This window comes from Arachis hypogaea, chromosome 8 (assembly GCF_003086295.3).
Source record: "Arachis hypogaea cultivar Tifrunner chromosome 8, arahy.Tifrunner.gnm2.J5K5, whole genome shotgun sequence".
Taxonomy (NCBI): domain Eukaryota; kingdom Viridiplantae; phylum Streptophyta; class Magnoliopsida; order Fabales; family Fabaceae; genus Arachis; species Arachis hypogaea.
The window spans coordinates 35,321,403-35,347,662 of record NC_092043.1 but is presented as its reverse complement, the minus strand read 5'-3'; the positions used below and the strand labels follow the sequence as shown (position 1 = coordinate 35,347,662).

Below are 26,260 nucleotides of genomic sequence, written 5' to 3'. Positions count from 1 at the left end.
ATATATTTTGAATAAAATTAAGATCTAATTTTGAGAGAACAAAAAAAATATATATTTTTTGAACAAATACCTTAGCACCTTTTACTTTCTCCCCTTCAATGATTGAGGATGTCTTTGAAATTGGAAGCAAACCACCGGTGTAGTCAACTTCCTAAAATTATAATTAATTATTATTTATAAATTAGATACTACTAATGACCAAAAAAGCAAAAAATAAATTAATTTTTAATAGAAAGTACACTTATATATACTCACAATTTGAATACGGTGAGCCTCTTTGAATTTATTTATGAGATCCACATTATCAGTTATCTTCTTAACTTTATAAGAAGGGGAAAAATGTGGATTATCAGATATTTGAACTTCAACGATGAAGAGAAAGATCTTATCAATTAGGTTGAGTAAAAGTGTAGGTGTATCCGATAGATCTCCTTTCTGCAGGGTATTACATAATATATTAATAATAAATAATATAAAAAGTACCAATAAAAATATCTTCACTAATGCTTTTAGAAATAAATATTGGTTAGATCTTATCAATAGGAGTGGATCAAGTATCTCTACACAGCTCTTTCCCAAAACTTGTTTTACATCTTTGTCAAAGACTACATAACATGCACGTTAGAACCATCAATGACACCAAGCTTTATTCGATACCTGCTTAAAAAAGAAAATAACATAAAAAAAAGTTAATATAGACTTATTCAATATCTAATCAAATGTACATAGACTTTAATTTAAAAAAATAAATAAATAACCTTGGAGTCATGGATAAAAGGATATTAGTAGAAAACTCGTGTCTTCATCGAGCCAAACCATCTCAATTGAGTATGGCAATGGAGAATTTCCGTAATTTGATAGTGTCCATAACTGTATCACTCGTATACGTACACACAAATTGTCGATTGTAGGATTGATGTACTTTAAATTGTGGTGCTTTACATCTCTCATAATTTATCCTTTTATAGTTGCATCATAACTAAATTTTTTTAAATTTGGTTGACTTTAATTTAAAATTTAAAAAACAACAACCTAAATAAAACAACCCAAACAAATAAAACAATTTAAAATTTAAAAAATAACCACCTAAGTAAAACAACCCAAACTTAAAATTTGAAAATAACAACCTAAGCAAATAATAATTTATAATTTATAAATATAAATCTAAAAATTTCTAATGACGACACGTAAGCAAATAAACTCCCAGACTCAACGTATGAGCGCCACGTCAGCAAATGAGCTCCCCATTTGTATTACTATAAAGATGTAAAAACATGCACGATATATAATAATAATAATAGATGTTAGATTAGCAGCTTCCAAAGTTTTAATTTGACCTTATTAACTTTGAAACCTAAAAGGTTGGATTTTAGGATTAAGGAAGTAATTAAGTATAGTCCATATTTGTGTATATAGAGGTGTTCGATCTTTAACCTTACTTTTGAGAATTGTGACTTAAGCCAATGACGCTGATTAAGTTATTAGTAATCTTGCTGATGTGGAAGGTTTTTTTTCCCGATAATTCTGCTGACGTGGAAGTTAGTTAGAAGAGCTACTTGTTAGCAGTAAAAGCAGTTAGTTAGAAGTGGTTACAAGTTTGTTATTCAGTTAGGCTAGTTCAGTGTTAGTTCATGGGTAAGAAATCAGTATTCTTCTCTCTCCGTTTTCTGGTCTCTGTTCTTGACTTCACTATCAAGTTACTCTCTCAATTCTCATGTGATCACAATTTCTTCATGAATATATCGACTTTATAAAAAAGAAATAACAATTACATTATTACATAATAGGAAACTAAATAAGATAACATGTATTTGTGGCCAAGCTAACGGATAGTTATAGAATCTTAACCCTATTTTATAATAAACTATAGAGGTATATACAGACATACAAATATTTGAATCATATAATCTAGAATTAAACCACACAGTTACATACTCAAACAACAAATTGGCCAATTTCCCTAGCTAACCACCGCCACACCCGCCTCCACCTCCACCACACCCCCCTCCACCACATCCCCCTCCACCACCACCTCCATCACATCCCCCTCCACCACCACCACCTCCAGCACACCCGCCTCCACCACCACCACCACCATTATTTTTACCGCAAGAAAATATGACCATAGATATAATTGAGAGAGAAATGAGGAACATGCCAAACAAATACAAGACCCTTAAACCTGAAGCTACTTCGACCTCTTCAGCATGATCATGAAGGCCTTGTAAGGTAAGGAAGTGCTTTACCATTTTTCGTTATACCCAAAATCACTAGACCAAATTCTCTTATTTATAGTCTTCATGAAGTATCCTTATATCAAAAATATTATTTGTATACTAAAATTAGTCACTAAAATAAATTATAAAAAAGTTTAGGAACCAGCATATATTTTGTGATTTTTAACCATTAATTAATTATTAATGATATTTTTAATGGTTTGAGATTGCATCTAATAGTGTAGAATTATTTAATTTTTTTTATAATTAAATATTGGCCAAAATTTAACAAAAATACTGATTCTTTAGTCTTCTTCATAAATTATTATATAAATAAATATATACTATTTAATTTATTTTTAATAAATATTTTATATTTTAATATAAATTTTATATTGATAATTAATTTTAATTATTGATTTATACACTATATATATTTGAATTCCCCGAATAGTTATCCTCTGATCTGCCATAGTCAGATTAACCAAAATCTTCTAACAAATTAAATGATATCGGAGCCTTAAACGTTTCACTCATTAAAAGATTAATAGATAAGTAAACAAATGGATAGAGAGCAACTTTCGTGGTGTATATAGCGTATAGGACTTTCTTTAATTTTCAAAAGGAAAAACTTTAATAGAAAAGTAAACATTTTCTATCTATTTAATAATAAACTTAGAAATTACTCTTGAAAACATTTGGAAAAAAAAAGTAGAAATGAGACAAACTTAAAACTTTAAACTCGAATAAAACTCCGAAAATTAATCATTAAATTATACGAATCAATCGCTGTCAGTGACAGATCCAGAAAATTTTATTAGTGAAGACAATGCATATATAATATGATAATAATTTTTATAATTTATTAAAATATAATAATTTTTAAATTATCTAACAAATAAATTTAAACACTAAAATAATAAGTTAAATAGATTTTATATTTCCTTTCAATTATCAATACAACAATCAAATCTTTTTTTTTCTATATATGTTATTGAACAATCATTTAAAAATTCATTTCCCATATGATTACATAATTGACTTTTTATAATATTTATAACCAAAGAAGTTTCTTCAACTAATGTTATTGTTATTGGTAAACCTAAAACTATTTTATTAGCTAAATATTTTATTTAATTTCAAAAATAAAAATTATTTATATTTATTTATTTTCAAAAATAAATATAAATATTTATTTATAATATTTAAAGAAATAAATATTTTTTAATTATGACTAGAGATAACAATATTTATATTGATGTCGATTTGTATTATAAATAAATATTTATTTGTAATAATTATTATTTATTTAAACTAATAAATATATTTTTGTTGAACCATCCTAATAGGAATTTGATGGTTCGTAAACTGGATCTGACGCAGATATGAAATCCGATGGTCGAAAACTACTTACGCTCAATGCGATTCTTCCTCGTTTCTAGGATTGGAGTGATAAGAGGATTTTACCCCTTATTGACTACTCTGGTGGAAAAGTGAAGGTCGGAAACTCACACCTTTGTATTGCCAGTGGGTGAGGTTACTGTGACACTGGAAGATGTCACTCATATTTATGGCCTACCCATTGATGAAAAGCCTGTGAGCAGCTGGACAGATAGTAGTAGCGATTTCCTACAGAGGCAGAGGATCGCGATATTCGGTCGCAAACCGATTGTCGATAATTCTTCGAAATCTTATATAAAGTTGGGTTGAGTTTGACGTATTAGAGATGCAAAGCCATTGGACACTGTAGAGTCTATTAAGAGATACGTTAGATGCCAGATTTTCTATTTGTTGGGTTTGACTCTATTCAAGGATAAGTCGACCGCATATGTCCATGCAAAGTATCTATCGTTGCTCGCGATTTCAAACGGATCCATACTTATAGTTGGGGGTAAGTATGTCTCACACATCTTTATAGAGCACTATATCGTGTATTACGGTATGATACTAAGGAGATGGATGGTCCTCTTAATCTGTTGTTTGTTTGGGCATGGGAACAACTGCCGTGTATTGCGCTCGTATCGAGACAAACTCTTCCACTAGCTGAGATACCAGTTGCCATGAAGTAATAATTCCTATTTTAGTCCTGCATTATATTCACGATGCATATTTGATTTACGGTGACTTTTTAAAATTTTTTCAATGAACCATGTTTCAGGTGGAGTCATTCGGCACGGACCACAGTGTGGTTATCGAAGATCACATCGAAATTTAGGCAGGATATAGACTACATGAACGAGGTAAATATTTAGGTTTTGTGTGATTCCCATTTCCAAACATTAATATTAGGGTCCTAATTTTCCAATAATGTTTAGCAGTTTGAGTGGCGACCATACGAAGGATTGATCATACCGACGAGTTACATGGACATCTTGAGGTGTGTGACATAGTTGCTCCGTTATTGTCACTTGAGTGTGTCGAATGACACCCTATGAATTGAGTGATGCGTCAATTTAGGTATGCACAACCACCCCGCAAGTAGCAAGAGACATTCCACTGGACCAGCATTGCATCACTCTTCACGAAGTGTAACTTCATGACTGGACAGTTTTACATGGGGGATGGATAGAGGAATGAGACAACCGCCGAAACAATCGGTTGCGGGATCTGCACCCACTTCTGGTGTGGGACTTTAGACCATCAGTGGAGTACCAGGATTGGTACGTGAGTTCGTACGAACATCTGCTAAAATTGTCGGAGCACGTTCCTCAGCATCGATATCAGTCACCACTCACCAGTACCTCAGGATCCACCTCAATATATAGTGTTTGAGCTGTTTCCTTATTATGTACCACAGCCACCAGACTAATACTAATACCAATAACAATATCTAATACTAATACCAATAACAATATCTAATATGTACAGATCTCATTCTCCTTTTTCTTTCATTCACATTCATTCATTCTTTCATTTCATTTCATTTTATTTTAACCAATAATCATAAAAAAAACCCAAATCAACGGTGCCATATCATACATACATACATGACTAATTCCTATTTTAATCTTCATTTCTAACCACCTAACAGTAAAATCATACACACATACATGATTAATCTTTACTTAGTGCCATTATAATATATATTGCTAATAAAATCTAATATTATCACTATTATTATTATTATTAAATCAAATTATTAAAAAATAAAGACTTATATAATTAGGATGTCCAAGATAATTAACAATATGAAACTTTGGTTGATTTACTTTTTTGATTTTTGGTCTTTTTGACATTTTTTTTCGATTTTTTTCGAAATTTGTTGTAGTCCAACAATGATAAATAATGAGAAAAATGATAGGATTGGGGAGCATGACAAGAGGGGTTTGAGAGTAAAAGAGAGGTCTGCTGGGAGGGGGGAAACACTCGTGTTTGGAGTATAGTGTAACGAAGCCAACCAAGGAAGCCATCTGCATGCGGGTCACGTGGAAGGAGTACGCAAATCAAATTCACCGATTTATGCACCGTTCGATTTGTGAAATTGGACCGTTCGATTTCAATACTCCTAATTAGTCCATCCGATTACTTATGCACAGCCATCACAGCTCGATGATACACCATAAACTCCCATATCTCTGTTATACACCATCATTCCCTTCATATCAAAATTAAAAATCTCTTGAATCCTATACCATGTAAAACGCTTCCAATAAAATAACATGTATTTGTGGCCAACTAAGGGATAGTTATAGTATCTTAACCCTATTTTACAATAGACTATAAATGTATATATAGAGACATACAAATAAAGAATCATATAATCTAGAATTAAACCACACAATTACGATATTCAAACAATAAATTGGCCAATTTCTCTAGCTAATCTCTACCACAACCACCACCACTATCTCTGTCGCCACCATCATCACCTCTGTCTCTTCTTCGTCGTGGCGTGTTGGAGTCACCATTTTCACCGCAAGAAAATATGGCCATAGATATAATTGAGAGAGAAATGAGGAACACGCCAAACAAATACAAGACCCTTAAGCCTAAAGCTATCTTGACCTCTTCAGCATGATCATGGCCGCCTTGTAAGGTAAGGAAGTGGTTTCCCATTTTTCGTTATACCCAAAATCACTAGGCCAAATTCTCTTATTTATAGTCTTCATGAGTTCTTACTTATATTAAAAAGTTTATTTATATGTTAAAATCGATCATTAAAATTAATTATTAAATAAATAAATATATATTATTTAATTTATTTTTAATAAATATTTTATATTTTAATATATATTTTATATTAATAATTAATTTTAATGGTTGATTTTTACCATAACTAATATAATTATATACATATACGTATGTATGTATTTGAGTTTCCCGAATATATAGTTATCCTCTGCCATGGTCAGATTAACCAAAATCTTCTAAGAAATAATATCGTAGCCTTAAACGTTTCATTCATTAAAAGATTAATAGATAGTAAACAAATGGACAGATGGCAGGTTTCGTGGTGCATAGGAGTTTCTTTTCAAAAGGAAAAACTTATAATAGAAAAGTAAACATTTTCTATTTATTTAATAATAGTTAGAAATTACTCTTGAAAACGTTTGAAAAAAAAAAATAAAAATGAGAGTCAAACTTAGAACTCAACTCAAATAAAACTGCTAATGATTAACCACTAAATTATAGGAATCAATGCCATAGAAAAGTTAACAATTATTCGTAGAGTTAAATTTTAATTTGGTCCCTAAAATTTAGTTTAATGTTTATAATGATTTTCACAATTTTATTGGTCCTAATTAGAATTCCTAAATTTATAATTGTGGCTCTAACTTGACTCTTCGATCATTTCCGTCATTAGAATACTGATTTGATGCAATTGCATGACACGGTGGACACTAATTAAACGACGGCGCATGTTCAAATCTTTTGAAAACCACGTAGTGTAAGGGTTTTCTTAATATTTGATCTACTTATGATCGTCGTAGTGGAAAAAAAAGGAATTTTAACCCACAAAAAATTGAAATGACGTGGTTTCCAAAGGATTTGAACGCGAAACCAATGCGCTGTCGTTTAAGTAGTGTCCATCGTATCATGCAATTGCATCAAATCAGTATCCTGGTGATAGAGATGGTCACAGGGATAAATTGGAGTCACAATTACAAATTTAAAAGTTCTAATTAGGACTAACGAAATTGTGGAGATTATTTTGAGTATCGAACTAAATTTTAGAAGTTGAATTGAGATTTAACTCATTGCTTATAATATAATATTTGTTATTATATTTTTTTACTAAAAATTGACAAAACTACTACAAAAATTATATCACTAATAAAAAAAAGTTTAATTTCTACAGAATTTATTTTTATTATGGAAAAGCAAGTGGTGTTTTGGGAGAATATTGGAGGCTGGGGTGATTTACCGGGTGGTGGAATACCCAGTCAACACGCAGCGGAACAAGATAACTTAGGTAAATTTGATGCTAAGGCTGATGAAGGAATCTTCTTAGGCTACTCTTTAACTAGCAAAGCTTTTAGAGTATATAATAAACGCATCATGACTATGGAAGAAAGTATTCATGTCGCTTTTGATGAAACTAACCGTTGTTGTGCTAGAAAAGATTTTGATGAAAATGTAGAAAACCTTGATTCACTAAATTTGAATGGTGAAGATAAAGAAAAAGATTTAAATGAAGCCTCTACAAGCTCAACAAAGGATAGTGTTCAAGTTGAAGAAATTGAACCATCACAAGCACAAATAAATGCACTTCCAAAGGATTGGCGTACTTCAAAGGATCATCCTCTAGACAACGTCATTGGTGATGTTTCGAAAGGGGTAACAACTCGATCCACTTTTAGAAATTTACTTGCATATAGTGCTTTTGTTTCTCAAATTGAACCATCTACCATTGAGTCCGCAATTGATGATGAACATTAGGCTATGGCAATGCAAGAGGAGCTTAACCAATTCAAACGAAATGACGTTTGGGAATTGGTGCCTAAACCAAGTAATCAAACAATTGTAGGAACAAAATGGGTTTTTAGAAATAAACTCGATGAAAATGGTACAATTGTTAGAAACAAAGCTAGATTAGTAGCTAAAGGTTATAATCAAGAGGAAGGCATTGATTATGACGAAACTTATGCTCCCGTAGCTAGATTAGAAGCAATTAGGATGTTACTTGCTTTTGCATCCTCTTATAACTTCAAACTTTATCAAATGGATGTTAAGAGTGCCTTTCTTAATGGTTTCATTCAAGAAGAAGTATATGTTGAACAACCTCCCGGTTTTGAGGATTATGAAAATCCTAATCATGTTTTTAAACTCAAGAAAGCTCTTTATGGTCTTAAACAAGCTCCAAGAGCTTGGTATGAACGTTTGAGCAAGTTTTTAATAGAAAAGGGTTTTAGAAGAGGGAAGGTTGATACAACTTTATTTATCTTGATTGAAAACAAAAATATCCTTTTGGTACAAGTTTACGTCGATGACATAATATTTGGTTCAACTAACGAATCACTTTGCAAGTTTTTCTCAAACCTCATGCAAAGTGAATTTGAAATGTCCATGATGGGCGAACTCAACTTCTTCCTTGGTCTTCAAATCAAACAAGGAAAAGAAGGAACTTTCGTTAGCCAAACCAAATATTGCAAGGAATTGCTCAAAAGATTTGGAATGGACAATGCTAAGGCAATGGACACACCAATGAGCACTACTTGCTACCTTGACAAAGATGAACAAGGTAAAAGCATAGATGTAAAGAAGTATAGAGGCATGATAGGATCATTACTTTATCTAACGGCAAGTAGGCCAGATATCATGTTTAGTGTATGCATGTGTGCGAGATACCAAGCTAATCCTAAGGAATCTCACTTAAGTGCGGTGAAAAGGATTATGAAGTATCTCATAGGAACATTAAATGTTGGATTGTGGTATCCGAAAGGATCCACTTGTGATTTGATTGATTATTCCGATTCCGATTTTGCCGGTTGCAAATTGGATAGGAAAAGCACTAGCGGCACTTGTCACTTGCTAGGAAACTCTCTTGTTTCATGGCATAGTAAGAAACAAGTAAGTGTAGCCTTGTCTACCGCCGAAACCGAGTATGTAGCCACCGGTAGTTGTTGCGCCCAAATTTTATGGATGAAACAACAACTTGTGGACTATGGACTCATGCTTGATCACATTCCTATCAAATGTGATAATACTAGTGCAATAAATTTAACCAAGAATCCGGTTCAACATTCAAGAACCAAGCATATTGAGATTAGACATCACTTCATAAGAGACCATGTTGAAAAGGGTGATGTGGTTATTGAATTTGTCGAAACTAGTAAACAACTAGCGGACATCTTCACTAAACCTTTATGTAAAGAAAGTTTTTTTAACATCCGAAATGAACTTGGTATCTTGGATTCTAATCTAATATGATTTGTTTGAATTCATTGTATTTATATTGCTCTTTTTGTATCTCTTACTAACTTAAGCATTGGAGATATCCAATTAGCCATTGTTTTGTAGGTTTATGAGTTGATGAATGAGTGATTAATCTTGAGGTAGATTGAAGAATTTGAAGATTATAAACAATGGAGGATCAACAAATTGAAGTTTATAATGGTTTAAGTGAGTATATACATGATGGAACTCAAAGGATTGAAGAAAGAACCACCAAAGGATGAAAATTTGGTGATTTTGGGCAAAATGATGCATGTTGCATCGATGCAACCAAGCTTTGCATCGATGCAAAGCACACAACGTGCTATGTGCATCGATGCAAAGCCTATTGCATCGATGCAAACACGACCAAATTGCACAAAAACACGTGAATTTGGCATTTTTGAGCAACAAAACCCCACTTTTTCATCATCTTCAACCTCACAACTCATATCCCCACATTCAAACCTCCATAACCTCCAAAACAAGCTCACATATAGCTTCATACAACTCACAAAACTTTGATACCCACTACAAACAAATTACATATTTGAAGTCCCCACATTCTCCTCTACAAAACCCATAAAACAAAATCATCCACAATGCCTAGAATCAAGAGAACCATCAAGAAGTCAAAAGGCTCTTCAAGTGTGGTTCCACCTCCAAATGATCATCCTTTGGCAAGGTACTTTGCTTCTAATGAAGATCTTCAATTCTATGAGGCAAGGCTCGCCGGAAGAAAGGAAATTCCTCCGAGGTATTTGGATCCGACCCTTCTTGTCATTCATAAGTTTGATACTCTTAAGGCTATTCTAATTCATCAAGGCCTCATGGATTTTGTTCAAATTAAGAGTAAATATTATCCGGATTTAGTTGCCATAGCCTATAGTACACTCATGATTGAGATTGATGAGGAAGATGAATCAAATTTCACATTATTCTTCAAGATAGGAAGAAAGGATTATAGGCTAGATGGTGATGAGTTAGCCACCATTTGGGAGTTGCCAAATCAAGGTGACTTGTTTCAAGGTGGTAAAACCCCAATTGATGAATGGGGTTATTCAAAGGACAATGCCATGCATTTGTTCAACCTTGTACAAGGAGCTCACTCCAAAATTAGTTGCAATTCAATGAGTGCAGAACATAGAACTTTGTTATATCTAGTCACCTATGTATTGCAACCTAGAATATCCGGGCATGCGAATGTAAATGATGAAGATTTGATTGTCATGTGGGCTATGATGAATGGGATTAAGATTAATTGGCCATACTTTATAGTACAACATATGATTAGGCTCAAGATGAAGGATAGGAATGGTGGATTAGGATTCCTTTGCCTATGGTCTAAAGTCTTTGATTATGTTGGTATTGATGTATCAAATGAGATTGCCAAGGAAGTACCACCTCAATCTTGTATCAACACTCATCTTCTCAACAAAATGGGAAGAAGAAATGCTGATGAACAAGATCCTCAAGAGCAAGCTCCTCCACAAGCACCTCAAGCTCAAGAACCACCCTCCTTGGTTGATGTAATGAGAGAATTACAATCCATCAACCAAAACATCCAAAGGATTGAAGTAGAGCATGGTAGGCAACTTGAAGCACTTAATCGTCGTGTGTCTCGTGTAGATCATCGCACGGGTCGCTTGGATCGTCGTATTGATGACTTATATGAGCATTTCGGCATCCACCTACCGTATGAAGAGGATAATGATGATGATGAAGACCAAGATTTATTGTCTCCTCTTCATCAAGTCACTTTTTATTGCTTTATGTTTATTTGATTATATGAATTGTTAAACTAACTCCTAGTAAGCTAAGGATTTCTATTATGGTTTAAATACTTTGATATTTCCTTCATAATTTTGTTTAATGATTAATGCTTGTATGCTTATTTGGTGAATAACTCAAAATAGGCTTGGTACCCCTATTTTAAGTTAATGTGCATGCTTTGATATATTTCACTTCTTTAGGGGGAATTATGCATGCTTGTTATACTTAAAAAAAAATTCATTGTTTTATGCATGCTTCTATGACACATTTCAAACTCCTTTCTTTTTGATAATGTCAAAAGGGGGAAGAGAAGTTTGAGGATATTTGAAGTTTTGAACTTTTGAAAAAGAAGAAGTTTGAGGATTTGAAAAGAAGAAATAAGTTTGCGAAACAATGATTTCAAAAAGACTTCCGCTAAGCAAAAACTTTGATATCTAAATCGTTTTCTTTGATAAACGCCCTTTAAGGGAACAAATGCACATATTTAGGGGGAACTCTTGCAAAAATTTTTTTGTGAAGTCTTCTCCAAAGCTTTCTATAAAACAAAGTGCATTATTGTTGCTTTCAAAATCATTTATAAATGCATATCCTCAAAATTGGTTTGTCATTATCAAAAAGGGGGAAATTGTAAATCATGTTGCTTGTATGCGAAGTTTGTATTCGTAGGTTTTGATGAATGACAAACCAACAAACGACATGAAAGACAAACCAACAAACAACTTGAATGAACAAGCATGTTGAAAGATCAACCAACATTCAACGTTGAGGAATGAAGAGTTGAAAGCAACACAACAACAACAAGAAACCCAAGTCCACAACATTTGAAGACAAGTATAGTGTCTTAGGACTTAGGTAACTTCTTGTTAAGAACCAATTGCTAAATCTCTCAACACACACTCACAAAATGTTTTGATTATCATATCATATGCACATCCTGCAATTCGATGCTAGCCAAATGGTTTAAAACTTGTTTTCAAAGGTACAAGAGCATAGGAATTGACTCCAACAAGTTTGAGATCAATCCTAAGTATTTTGAAGTGATTTTAAGCCATTCTTTAAGGTTTGCATCGATGCACACTCATCTTGCATCGATGCAACCTAGCTGAAAATTCAAATTTCAGCTTCAAAGACACATTTGCATCGATGCAAAGTGTTATGCATCGATGCAAATGATTCAAAAACATAAAAAACGGCTAGTTTTGACAAAAAGGCTCCATCCCACTAACTCTCCAACGTTTCTAAGGTTTGGGGAGTCTATAAATAGATGGATTGAAGCCTTATTTCATATACTTGAGTATTTGCAAACTATATTGTTCATATTCTTTCATTCTACACATTTTTTAAGGTGTTATAATACACAATTTGAGAGAGCAATATCAATTGGTTCAATAGTGCTAAACTTGTAATCATACACTCTTCTAGAGAGTACTCATTTCATCTCAACAATTCTTTGAGAATTGTTTTCTTGTACACTTTGTAAATTGGAGTGTGATCTCCAAGATTGAGTCAAGAGTTATAAACACTATAGTCGGTGAGGATACCAAAGAGGTATACTAAGTACTCAAGGCAAATCTTAGAGAAGGTATCTCTAAGTGGAGTGGGTTAGTATACGAGTGGTGATCATATACCGTGAGGTGTTAGAAACTAAGGACTCGGATTGTAAAAGGTTTTGTGCGAGTACCTTGAAGCTTGGCAATAGTGAAACTTCTCAATTGCGATTGAGAAAGAAAGTGGACGTAGGACAAGGATTGTGCCGAACCACTCTAAATAGCGTTTGCATCTCTCCAAACTCATCTCTTCAATTTTATTGTCTTTTACCTTTGAGCAAATAAATTGTGATCGAAAAGTAGCTTCGTAAGTACTCAAGGAGTAGCTTAAGTCTGATTGGTGAAAAGCTTGATCAATTTATTTGAGTTGGTGTCTATTGGAAAGTAAAAGCTCCTTATAAATGCTTAGCAATTGAGTTAAGCTCTTGGAAAAATACTAGTACAATAACACTTTTGTATATTGTCTTTAACTTTCGCAAAAAGATTCATTGTTGTTGCAATACTCAATTCACCCCCCTCTTAAGTAATTGTGCATAGGTTCTACAGGGGCGAGGTGCAGCTGGCGTCGCGGAGTTCCAATGTTCCTTCACCTCGGGGGGCGTGCTGCAGGTGCTGGCATGCAGGGGACAGGTTCCCCGGTAAACAGCAAAGTGTGGCCTCTTCAAGCTCTATATAAAGAGCATTCCCCTCCATCATACATATACAAGACAGAAAGGGTTAGTTTGTGAGAGAGCTTCGAAAGGGTATTAGTGAGAGGGAAGAAGGGGGTTGTAGGGGAAGGGGGTTGCTGTTAGTGGATAGAGTGAAAAAATAACAGTCAATAAAAAAATATTATTTTGTATCTATTTTAAAGAATGGTTCGTAATTATAATGCTCCGGAGGATCATATAATAAATTATTTGGATCATCCTATATATGTAAGTTGGTAAATTATATTTTTATTGTATATTTTATCTGTTATTTTTTATTATTTAATATGTTAAATAATTATTTTTTGTTAATTTTAAATTAATTTTCTAATATAAAAATACTAAAATAAAATATTATATTATACAACACAATACTATACTATAATATACTATACGATATAGTAAAATTTTTTTTAAAAAATATATTTCTCTACGATATAAATATAAAAATAATACTCTAATAAAATAAAAAATATATATACTGTAAGTAAATAAATATGTATATTTTGAACATATTCAAAAGTTTAACATGTAAATGTTAAAGTAATAAATAAATATTAAAAATATATATAAGTTGTTATTTATAATATTAAAATATTAGAAAAAATATTTTAATTATGTTAATGGTACTGCAGTCTACGTTAATAATTTTAATAAATAAAATATTAAAATAAATAAATATGTAAATAATATTATTAATTGAAGTGATCATATACATTTTATAAATAGATATGGTAATATTTGTTTAATAATAAATGAATAGTTATAACTAATATAACAAATATATTTTTGTTGATGCAGCCTAACAGAAATTTGTTAGTGCGTAAATTGGATCCGCCACAGAGTTGGAATCCGAGGGTCGAAAACTACTTACGCGCCACTGGATTCTACCACGTATCTAGGATTGGGATGATAAGAGGATTTCACCCGTTGTTAGCTGCTCTGGTTGAAAGGTGGAGGCCGGAGACTCACACTTTTGTGTTGCTGGTGGGTGAGGTTACAGTGACATTGGAAGATGTCGCACATATATTTGGGTTACCAATTGATGGAGAGCCTGTGAGTGGATGGACTGATAGTAGTAGTGATTTCGTTCAGAGTCAGAGCATGGCAATATTCGGACGTCAACCGGTGCTCAGTCGTAATTCGAAATCCTATATAAAGCTTGGTTGGGTTCGAAGTATCAGAGATGAAGAGCCGTTGGATACTGAAGAGTCCATAATGAGATACGTGAGATGTCAGATTTTTTGTCTGTTAGGGTCGACCCTATTCACAGATAAGTCGACCCTATTCGTCGTCATATGGCCCCATCGATGTCCCTCGTCGAATGCCAATACCCAATGTCTAAGTCCAATGGCATCGCACCACCTGGCGTATGCCTCGCCTCGCTCTTCCAACCTCTTATAGTTGATGTTATACTCCTCCACCGTTCTTGAATACCCAATATTGACCACAAGCTTTTGCAAGTGAGGGACTTTGAATGCTCATAGGAAGTTGCTGCCGATGTGCCTTATACAAAACATCCACCATGCTCTTGGAGGTTGCCAGTCACCTCCGGAACGATTTACTGCTGCTCGAATTGACTCATGCCGGTCCGAAATCATACCCACACCATCTTTTCTGACAACATGCATTCGCAGATTCCTTAAAAAGAAGTGCCACGCATCAGCTGTCTCCCCTTCCACCAAGGCAAAAGCGATAGACACAATGTTTTGGTTCCCATCCTGTGCAACAGCTACCAGAAGTGTACCTTTGTACTTTTCATATAGGTGTGTTCCGTCTACCTGAACTAGGGGCTTGCAATGCCTGAATGCCCTAACGCATGGATTGAAACTCCAAAATACGCGATGAAGTATTTTTACCCCTTGCGCCTCTTCATTCCCATTGTAGAGTGGGCGTGTTTCTATCTGGACAACTGACCCAGGCATCTTCTGAACCATAACCGAGAGCCACCACAGCAAGGCTTGGTAACTCTCCTCCCAATCACCGAAAACTTTCGCTATGGACTTCTGCTTTGCCAACCAAGCCTTTCGGTAACTGATGGTATAGTTGAACCTTGACTGGACTTCGGCTATTATAGTTTTCACCTTTATGGACGGGTCAGTCTCGACCAATGGCCTTATAGCCTCAGCAACTGTGTCCGAGTCCAACTTGGAATGATCCTGTGAAATCACTCCCATCGTGCACGTGTGCCTACCGTTGTATCTGCGTATCTCCCAACAACCTTTTTTCTGTATCAAGCTGGCTCGGATAAGCCAGTCGCACCCGCGCCCATACATCTTGCATTTTGCATAGAACGTTTGTGGCTCAGACTCATACACGTCGTAGTTAACTCCTCTAGCAATAGTGTAACTTCTAATTGCTGCCACGATCGACTTTCTAGAACTGTATTCCACTCCAATCTGGAACTCTCCGTCCTCGGGATCAGCAACGCCTACAGAAAGTGCCCATTATCGTTTGTTAATCAATCCGAAGTATATATTAAAGATAACAAATTATTCGGTCATCACGTACCTATGTTTGAATATTCCGAAAACTCCGGTGCATACATGGCGTCGAGATCCAACTCACGCATAAAAGGTGGCACGTTCATCGGTTGACTGATCGATGGGTGAACCACTACATTATCAGCTGCTGTCTCAACTCCCACATCACCATCCTCGTCTTCGTTGCCGGCTTCATAAGTGGCTTCGAAGTCCTCTTCGCTGTCACTATTCATTTCCTCGTACACTGCAGCTCTATCATCCTCCACCTCTAAGTCATTTTGAATCCCTTCCGCCACTACGGTTTCAAACTCAACATACAGCTCAATATGTGGCTGTCGCATCTGAGTCTGCCGGTGAATTTGAAACATATTATGCATAGTCACTTCGTCAGTGATTGGCATGGTATCAAACTGTATTAGCCCACCAAAAACTACAACCGGATTACGGTACAGAATTCTGCTGACTCTCATTAACGTACCGTTCTCCATGCTTTGACAGAGACCATTCCGAAGTTCCATAAACGTCATGGTGCATGGAACCACAAACGAAAATGGATTCTGGCACACAAACCTCACTCCCTCATGAGTATTACGTATTATCTCACCGTCGCGATACACTACCAAGTTTGCGGTACCCTCCATTACCCCAGAAACACCCTCAAAGAACACTCACACACTTCCTTAGAATGAAAATGAATCCGTGCACTGCCTTATATAGAGAGTAGCATTCACCACGCCCCCACGTTTTGATTGCGTCAGGCGAATCACGTTCTGCCACGTGTCACGACGCCCCCACGTGCCACGACATCACGCCCCCACGTGATGCATACGTGGACCAACCACGTGCCGCCACGTCAGCAACACGCCCCCACGTTGTGCTTGCGTGGCCCATTCACCTTCCGCCACGTCTTCATCACGCCCCCACGTGATGCCTACGTTGCAATTTCTTCCAGGGCCACGTCATCAACACGCCCCCACGTGATGCTTGCGTGGCCCATTCACCTTTCGCCACGTCATCACCACGCCCCCACGTGGTGCCTACGTGGACTGTTCTTGCTCCGCCACCTCATCAGCACGCCCCCACGTGCTGCCACCGTGTCCCACTCATCCTGCGCCACGTCAACTCACCTTATACTTGTCGCAACCACCACGCCACTGCGTGTTGAACTTGAATCCATCATTGGGTAAAACACTCTATTCCCCATTTCTAACCAAAACACCACTTTACTTCCCATATTAAAATTTTTGAGTCTAATTTCTATATCTAACTAAATAAAAAGACTATATTATTTGACTTATAATTTATTGGTTAGTTATTAGTCTATTGATATAGAACTTTCTTCACATATTTATATTTATTATTTAATCGGGTGTAGCTTGCTAACTTGAAACTTGATGCAATTAACAAATGCCACGAAAACTTTGCCCAATTGTCCTAAACTCCTAATCAATGTAATATATACTCACTAATATTATGTGGATTATTTTTATGTATATATTTTTTATACTCATTATTTTTAGTATTAAAAATAATTGAAAATATGAAAAATAATTTTTTATAACAGAAAAGGAAATTTTGGAAAAATATATAAAAAAGTATAAATTACGGTAAAAATTCAGATGAAATTAATTTTATATAAAGATAATAAATGAAAATTGTTAGATGAATTAACTGATTTGACTAAATTTTTATCTAACAACTCTTAAATATCAATTTCACATAAAATAGATTTTACCTGAATTTTTATCGTAAATAATTGTTTTTCTAAACTAAACTAACTTAGCGTGAACAAAAAGGGACAATACGGACAGATATTATTTTATAACTTTGGTCAAAAGTCAAAGGCAGACCAAATGAACAAGCTGATCTGATCCTCAGTCCTAACAACGTTGTATACATGGGCCTTAAAACTTAACAGGCCTTTAACTCAAACATCCAAGGTCACGGATCATCAGACCACCCTCAGAAATAATTGTACAGATGTGCAAAGATGCACTCTGTAAGTTGGAACAACATAACTGTAAGGAAGGAGCATCGATGAACAGAAGTGCAGCAATGGCAGGAGAAGAGAGAAGACAGCAAAGCGCAAAATTGGAATAACAACTCAACAGGTTATTTGGCGCAGTATCAATACAACCTCCGATGAAAGACGACGGTGGCAACGGATACCAGGCTGAAGAAGAAGAAGAATGGCGTTGTCATTAGGAGGGGTTGGAAGAGATCGTGAGGCAAGAGTTTGGAGAACCCACCGTGAGAGTTGGCTAATTTGAATATGCCATGGAAATTGATTCAACGAAAAATTCAAGAAAAAAAGCGGTAGTTGGTTTCAGATAGATTAGGAGGATTTAGTTGAATTTAGGTTTTAGGTGGGTTGTCTTGTTGGGCTTATAGCCCATGGCCAAAAAAAAAAAAATAAATATTGAATAAATGAAAGCAAATTCATGGAAAAAAAAATCACCCAGCTCCTAATCATTTCACTAAATAAAAAAAATAGTTATTTGTGTGTTGTTTGAATAAATAAAAAATAAATAAATAAAATAAAAAATTATAATAATATAAAATTATATTAATATTTTTATTATAAAATAAAATATAAATATTATAAAATATTATAATAATATATTAAAATTAAATTTATATTAATAATTGTTAATAATAATATTACTAAAAATAGTATTAAAAATATAAAAAATATAGTATTTTTTTTCTTGTTTTCTTGCTTGTGAATTGTGATGAAAAGAAAATGTTTTTAATGGGACTTACAAAAAAAATTTTCTTTCCTAATCTTTTTTATAATCAAATAAAAAAATATTATTTTTCATTCATTTTCTTTTTATTTATTTCTTTTTTATTCATTTTCTCACCAACCAAATATAGCATAAATGACTGCCTGTCGTTTATCAAAAACAAAATGTCATTGCGACCCTGTCTATTGAGTTCATTGGACATCTTGACCCTTCTATTAAACTCTTCATCAACAGATAACGACACAATATTACATGTGATATTACTTGCTATAATTTGTTAAAGAGAGATTATCTCCTGCAGATTTAGTTATTTACTTAATAAATTAATAGGGATTTAATTGTTCCCTTTTTTCCAAATTTACTTAATAAACCCACTAGTAATGCGCTCCTTGGACAACTGTGACAAATGGTAAATATCTTATCTGTGCACAGAGCAATATCAGAAGTTCAAAACAAGTGTTACAAAATGTAGACAATCTCTTTCGACTAAAATATCATATTAACCAGGAAGTGAGTATGTATACAACAAATTTTTGAAGTGTGTGTGATTAATTATTAATCATTATAATAGTCCTTTAACAATAATATGATAATCATAGTCTATTTTCATTAGTTTCAAGTGCCAATTAACAATGTACACGCTCTATAATCAGCTCTATTTTCTTAGTAAAATTGTATAACGATAGATACACTTAATATGCATAAGTTCACCTCCGATAAGGTAGCTTCCATTGTGAAGAAAGAACAAATGACCAAATTTTTTGTTATTTGGTTTGTCAAGTGTAGATTAAGGATTGGGTGAATTTCACAAGGATTGTGTTGGCAGATGATAGGGAACTGAATCAATAGACATAAAAGAATATGAAGATAAAACCAAAACAATTAAAGAACTTACGTTCCAGTGATAAAAACATTCTTTGATCTATGTAACCAACACCATCAAAGGAGAAAATAACTTGATTGTTTCTGTTATCTGTAGGACACATGAGTTCTAGTTACTTGAGATCCTTGCATAATATAATCAATAAATATCGGACTATAGTTTTATCTAATGAGTAGCCTGTAGTGGAAAGACACAATAGACAAATGAAAAAACAATTCATGACAAAAAAAAAGGAACAATTTAAAAGTTGATACTTACTTGAAAGAAAAAAAAAAGACTGATGCTCATCTCACAATTTCTTTCTTATTGGTAGAAACATAATGTACAATATAACATGATATTGCTCGTCTTACAATCAATGGAATCACAACACCACAACAGTGAACAAATAAAACACCTATTTTTTGTACACTAATCCCCTCAAACATTAAATCTTAATCTACCATAAGAGCAAAATAAATCATGCAATTGCAACGCATTCCTATGATCCCATTCATTTGGTTCTAGAGCATTGCTAGTAGGTGATACTATCTGAAATTGTTATTTAGAAAAATGGGATAATTAAACTCCTATGAATTTATTAAATAAATTATACATTGGCAAGTAACATTATACGTAAAATTGTATCGTTATCTGAGAATTTAACAAAAAGAGCAAGATGTCCAACGGACTTAATTGACAGAGGCGCAATGGCATTTTGCTTTCGGTAAGGAGCGAAGAGTCATTGTCAAATAATTAGGGGTTAGGATGAAGTTTTATTCAAAAAAAAACAAAAGAAACATCATATCCAAAATAAATTGAACTATTTTATTAAAGATTAAAATTTACGTACAGTTATTTTTATCTGAAATTAATAATTAAGAATCAATATATAGTAATTTAGTCAAATTTTGTTGTCAATTTAAAGACTGCAAGTAATTCGTAAACAAAAAAAAAAAAAATAAGAGACATGTTGATATCTAACAGATTTAAGGGTATAAACTGCAGAATTCTGTATGTGCAGTTCATGAAGAAAACAGAGAAGTAGAATTAAGCAACTCAGTTAGAAGAAGAAGAAGATATGATGAATTTTTAATAGTAATATAACAATTGTAATAAAGCCTAATAATTTATCTACTTTTGATTTTGTATACATGCCATTACAACAAAGAGTTAATTAAACTCACATTGCTCTAGCCACCACCGAAGCCACCACCACCACCTCCGCCGCCGCCACCATCTGCACCACCACCGTCTCCGCCAAGTCCACTAAGGCCAGATCTTCCGCCTCTGCGGCGGCGGGGATCGTCATCATCATCACCACAGGAAAATATTACCATGGATATGATCCAAAGCGAGAGAAAGAACATTCCCAATAGAGATAAGGCTCCTCCAGAATTGTGCGTACCATCAACAATTTCGACCAATTCTCTGCTCATCTTTCAGCGATCCAAATCCAACCTTCTCTTGCAGAATTTTCCAGATCTTGATGCGTCCTCGATAACCACAAAGTTTGCTTAGCTACCATTTCCTACGTCAAAAAGGCCATACTCCGTTTTAATAATAAGAATTATTTGTATGTTAATTAATTAATTATATTCCCTGCCTCCTTCCATCAAATTTTAAATAAATTTGTTGCCTGGAGTGGCGAATCTTAAGGGAAACTTTAATATATAATGTGTTTGAATTATTTTTAATTATTGATCTTAATTATAAAAAATATATGTATTAACAATTAAAATTTATTGAAATACTTTTGTACTAATATACTTAAAAACTTTCTAATCTTATATCCTTTATAATACACCTTTTCATAATAAAAATGATTAAAATAATAAAATAAAAAATATACTCTTTATAATAATCAAAATCGTCTTTAAAATATTACTCAATTTATAGATTGATTTCCAAAAAAAATTTAATTAAATTTATCTTTTAAAAATTTTAAATTAGTCACATCAATCTTTCTGTCTGACAGTATCGTCAAAATTTGCTAAGGTGACATATTAAATGACACCATCTCTAAATTTAGAATTAATTAAATTTAATTTCATAAATTTATGTTAGAAGTCAATTAAGACAGTAAATATGTTTTGTGCTATCACTTAATATACTATATCAACAAATTGTGACAAAATGACGAAATGATTAATATGACTAACTTAAAATCTTTGAATAGTAAATTTAATTAAAAAAATTTTTAAAGTCTAATTTAGAGAACAAATAATCTTTCAGAACAAATTTAATCATTTATTTTATAAATAAATATAAAATAATGCAAGTATTATTTTTGTATATATATTTAGTCTAATAAAATATATTTTATTTTTTTTAACCAACTTGAGTCAATAGAGTAATCAATTTAGTTATCAGTTTAAATAAGTGTGGTAGTTTAAATCTCATGTTGTGTATATATCAATCATTAACAAGCAATGAATCCTTAAAAAAAATTTAAACCTGTAGCAGATTAATTCTTCTCTATGAATAAGAGAAATACCCTTAAAAAAACTTGGACGATTATTTTAATTTTGTTTATAATTTATCAAATTTAAAATTATATAAAGATAATATAGTATTAGAAAGAATATTGTAGAGCTGGACTGGGTAGATAACTAACCTAAAAGTGGCCACAAAGGTGTTTTGGTATTCAATGTATGATTGTGTGAGGCAACATATCTAGGATTGAGGATTTAGATGCTAACATTTGGCGGTGAATGGAGCACTCTTTGTAACGTGTTACAACTTTTTCTTTTTTCCTTTTCTCTCCAAAATGGGCGATGAATCATGGGAACCACGTTGCAATGTTATGAGGAAGTAGAACCCATCAAACTATATACATATATAGGCAACTTTTGTCTCAACCAATCAAGGGTAAATGAAAGAATCCATTATAATATTTAAAACTATGAATTAATTTGGAAGAAACAATGGCCTTTTGGCTTGATCATGTTAAAGATTGATGTAATTTACAATGACAATCATTTTCTGTGTTATTGGAACAATTTGTTTCATTTACAATGTACAAAAAGTAACCATGTTCTATTGTTTTTTACAGTTGAGATGTGAAAGAAACTCATATTACTGATGCAAAAATCAGATTTTACCATGATGTTCAAAGCTTCTGGAATGCTTGTCAGTAGTTCCTAAGAGAAAAGAAGGACTGAATATTAGCAAAGTTTAGAAATTAACATATAATACTTGTAAAATAATTAACACAAACTATGCATAGTTGCCAATTTGTTTGTTTTTTATTTGGTTAGCTATAGTTTGAAATAGATATTATAAGTTACTGAAAAATTACCTTAGGGAGCCTCTGATGTCCATGATGTACATTAGAGGATTTAACAATTGTTTCCCACTTAGGATACATTGATGAAGCTGTCTTATGAGTTTGACTTCTTGCACAAGTGTTTGTAGCAATGTTGTTTGTTCTTGATTGCAAGTTGCTTGTGGAAATTGTAGGTAGAGTGCGCTTAAGCCAAGACTCTGATGGAGCTTTCAGTGAAGGAAGTTCAAGTGAAACCTGCATATAGCTTGAATCATCATCATCATCTGTTTCTTTTTGGCCTAATTGAATAACACATTGGCCTTCTAAGTCAATTTTCCCATCTTCTCCAACTTTGGTAGCAACTTCTGTTGAGTTCAACTTCTTGGAATGTTTTGTCATTTCTATTATGTTCATATCACTACTAGAATTTTTAGAACTATCTCCTTTGTGGATGGTTTGATTCTTTACTTCAGAAGAGATTGAACTTGAATGCGACTTAACCTTGCGCACAGAATCAACATATAGAGTTTTCTCAACCACAGGGATCTCACTGGCTGATGATGGTTTATTGCAGCCTCTACTATGATGTGGATCAGTTCCATGTTTAGATTTCTCAGAAACACACAAGATGTCTATTACTTCTGTGAAACCAGGTTGAGAATCTAATGACTTTTTCCAAGGAAAAGAAGTTTTAGCATGCTGCAAGAATAAGAAAAGTGAAAAATCAAGAATTGAAAGAAAAGCTGATAGTAGAAAGTTAGAAACAAAGTAGTACCTCCTTTGTAGTTTCACAATGGGAAGCAACTGATTTTGCTTGTATTCCATGAACTGCAGAACTTTGAGTCTTATCCTCATTTCTTGATCCTCCAATTGGACTAAGAAGACATAGCTTAGGAAACAATCCACAACCAGTGGCCGTGAAGTTTTCGGCTCCATTGCAGTCTCCGGTTTTATCTTCGCCATAACGAGGCAGAGCTTTAGGCCTATGCTGACTAAGAGGCAGGGAAATTTCTGGTCTCAAAACTGTCTTCACCTCTTTTCGTTGTTGTTCTTGTCCTACAATTGTCTTCCTGAAGGATGATGCATATGGCTGTGTTCCGGATGTCAAGGCCTTTGCTGCCGGCAAGAACCTGTCGATTATGAAATCGCGATTGCTGGACAATGATGATAAGCTTCTAGATTGTTCCAGGACCTCTTGATCATCAAAAACACTAGTAGTGCTCATGAAGAATGATTCAGTCCTTGAAAGTGTCTCAAGAGCATCTACAAAATTCTCATCATCTGAATCAGAACCTGCTACCTTTTCCTTTTCCTTAACATCCTCTTTATCCGAAATCCTTACAGAATCAGAAACATTATTGCTTCCACAAGTCGAAACTGCATCAAAACATTGCTTCCTATTTACCTTTGAAACCTTCCCTGGTGGAGGATTTGGAGTGATTAGACCATGTTTTTGTGAATTGCTCTGTTCTTTTGGTTTTCCAGGAGCTTTTTCCCACACAAATGGGACAGCACCTGCAGTTCTAACTGGACCTGACTTTAAATCTGATTTGTATAAAGGTGGAGAGGGTAATCTTGTTGATGAATTGCTATCTCTCTTGTTTCTTTTTGAGGACTTTGTCGATGAGTATCGCCGCACCGATAGAAGTGGCTGGCTAAGGTTTAACTGTTTTTCTTCCATTAGATCTTTGAGTAACATGTAGTGTTAGTTTCTGCAGAACTCAGAAATCAAATGTAATTTGAAAATCAAACTAGGCATTTCCCAGCAGAATGTAACAAATTTATCAAGAAAATTAAAATGATATTATGTTTTGATTATAGATGAATTCACATTAATTATATCATTCATCTTTGTAAATTGGTGCTATAAGAAAATTGAAAACAATATGGAATTGAAATTGGAAAAAGAATCCAATGCAGCAGAGGACAAAAGACAAAGGAACAGTTCCAAAGAAGCTGCAGAGTTTCAAGATTTTGGTCTTGTATGAGAATCAGAATCAAAACAAAGCATCAAAGAAATGCAAATTGCAGCTCTAATTGAGCCAAGACTATAGAACTTCATTGGACAAGAATTGTTACCAAGAAAATTCTGAATGCTGCATTGCAATTTAGAACCTAGAAGCATTCTCTCATTCCAAATAGAAACATGTGTTTCTTCTTATAGATTCCTTAATGTACAATTATCATCATCATCATTTTACCAAAGCAAGAAACACCAACTAACACACTTAACACAGAAAAAGTGAAAGAAAGAAAGAAAGAAAGAAAGAAAGAGAGTTTTAGGTGAAAGAAGCTTTTGAAAACCTCACTGCTTTTTCTTCTTCCTTTGGAAAAGGCTAACCCTGAAGCAGTGTCGAAATTTTGGTGTCATGCATAAGAGAGCACCAGAGAAATGAAGGCAAAGAGATTAAGAAAGAAAAGAAAGGAATTTTTTGTTTTTTTAGAATAAACTATTTTGTACGCTTGTGTTTATAATACCATATACTTGGTTGGTTTCACAGGTAAATGCATATTGCATAATAATGGTTCCTTTTTATTCAATTCAGCATTGAATTCTTGTGTGCAGATCAAAATAACAGAATGTAACTTATGTATAAGCACATTATGTTCTGATTAGTTTTAGCTAGGTGCCACGTGGCGTGTGGGATCGTGTAACAATGAAGGTGAACAAATCATGGTACAGAGTACAGACAAATTAAGTGATTGTAATAATGATATACTATATGGTCCAAGACTATGGATGAAATTAAAATTTGTTGCACAGGGCCAAAGGAAAAGACCAAACGTGTTTTACGTGTTAGGTCACTTAAGTAGTTTGTATATACAAGATATGATCTTGTCCATTTCTTTATTTCTTTTTTATTTTCTTGCTAATAAAATTAGGAATATGCTAAATCAAAACTTGAAGGATTACTTTAAAACATTCCTTGTTAATATTGATATTTGATGTATGTTATACTTAAGAGAAAATACAAATTTATAGTGAGAGTAATTATAGTTTAGGCCTCTTATGGGAAAAAAAAAACAATTATGATTTATATCTGTGCTTGGATACTATCGGAATATTTGCAGAGTAACAGGAAGGAATAAATTCTCCTTGTATGTACTGAAGGGAGATTATATATAGAATATAGTTACAATTATTCTCCCAAAATGAGAAGGATATTGCTGACATTACCAAAACAATTAATTTAAGGAAAGAACATCGCCATGGTGATTACATTATAATTGTATAATATTTTTTATTTATCGCCATGGTGATATTGATGAAAGTTTTTATTTAAAAAAAGTTTTAGTTGGC

The 26,260-nt window shown here is 33.6% G+C and overlaps 2 protein-coding genes and 1 long non-coding RNA gene across 4 annotated transcripts; 1 reads left to right on the top strand and 2 right to left on the bottom strand.

Annotated features, from left to right (window-relative positions):
• The first annotated feature begins 13,488 nt into the window (after positions 1 to 13,488).
• Positions 13,489 to 15,003, top strand: LOC140174718 (protein MAIN-LIKE 2-like). Its single transcript, XM_072200218.1, has 2 exons — positions 13,489 to 13,626; positions 14,401 to 15,003. Exons 1-2 carry the CDS (start codon positions 13,489 to 13,491, stop codon positions 15,001 to 15,003), a joined length of 741 nt encoding a protein of 246 aa, XP_072056319.1.
• Positions 15,004 to 19,348: 4,345 nt separating this feature from the next.
• Positions 19,349 to 21,223, bottom strand: LOC140174847 (uncharacterized). Of its 2 annotated transcripts, none has more exons than XR_011864804.1 (2): positions 20,879 to 21,221; positions 19,349 to 19,802 (listed from the first exon to the last, which is right to left on the bottom strand). It is a non-coding gene; the product is annotated as an uncharacterized lncRNA (long non-coding RNA). The 2 variants fall into 2 exon arrangements; XR_011864803.1 differs by lacking the exon at positions 19,349 to 19,802 and adding an exon at positions 20,005 to 20,243 and having other exon boundaries at positions 20,879 to 21,223.
• Positions 21,224 to 22,605: 1,382 nt separating this feature from the next.
• On the bottom strand, positions 22,606 to 25,334 carry LOC112707205 (uncharacterized). The gene is made up of 4 exons (XM_072201224.1): positions 25,039 to 25,334; positions 23,735 to 24,671; positions 22,993 to 23,658; positions 22,606 to 22,834 (listed from the first exon to the last, which is right to left on the bottom strand). Exons 2-4 carry the CDS (start codon positions 24,656 to 24,658, stop codon positions 22,700 to 22,702), a joined length of 1,725 nt encoding a protein of 574 aa, XP_072057325.1. The 5' UTR covers positions 24,659 to 24,671; positions 25,039 to 25,334; the 3' UTR covers positions 22,606 to 22,699.
• Between the last annotated feature and the right edge of the window lie 926 nt (positions 25,335 to 26,260).

What these genes read in the sequence shown, in the direction of transcription:
- LOC140174718 (XM_072200218.1), top strand. Translation starts at nt 13,489, where the DNA reads ATGTTCCTTCACCTCGGGGGGCGTGCTGCAGGTGCTGGCATGCAGGGG. An exon ending in ACATATACAAGACAGAAAGG is followed by an intron (nt 13,627 to 14,400) that starts GTTAGTTTGTGA and finishes TTGTTGATGCAG; the next exon opens with CCTAACAGAAATTTGTTAGT.
- LOC112707205 (XM_072201224.1), bottom strand. Translation starts at nt 24,658, where the DNA reads ATGTTACTCAAAGATCTAATGGAAGAAAAACAGTTAAACCTTAGCCAG. An exon ending in ATTGTGAAACTACAAAGGAG is followed by an intron (nt 23,659 to 23,734) that starts GTACTACTTTGT and finishes TTATTCTTGCAG; the next exon opens with CATGCTAAAACTTCTTTTCC. An exon ending in GACATCAGAGGCTCCCTAAG is followed by an intron (nt 22,835 to 22,992) that starts GTAATTTTTCAG and finishes CTTTTCTCTTAG; the next exon opens with GAACTACTGACAAGCATTCC.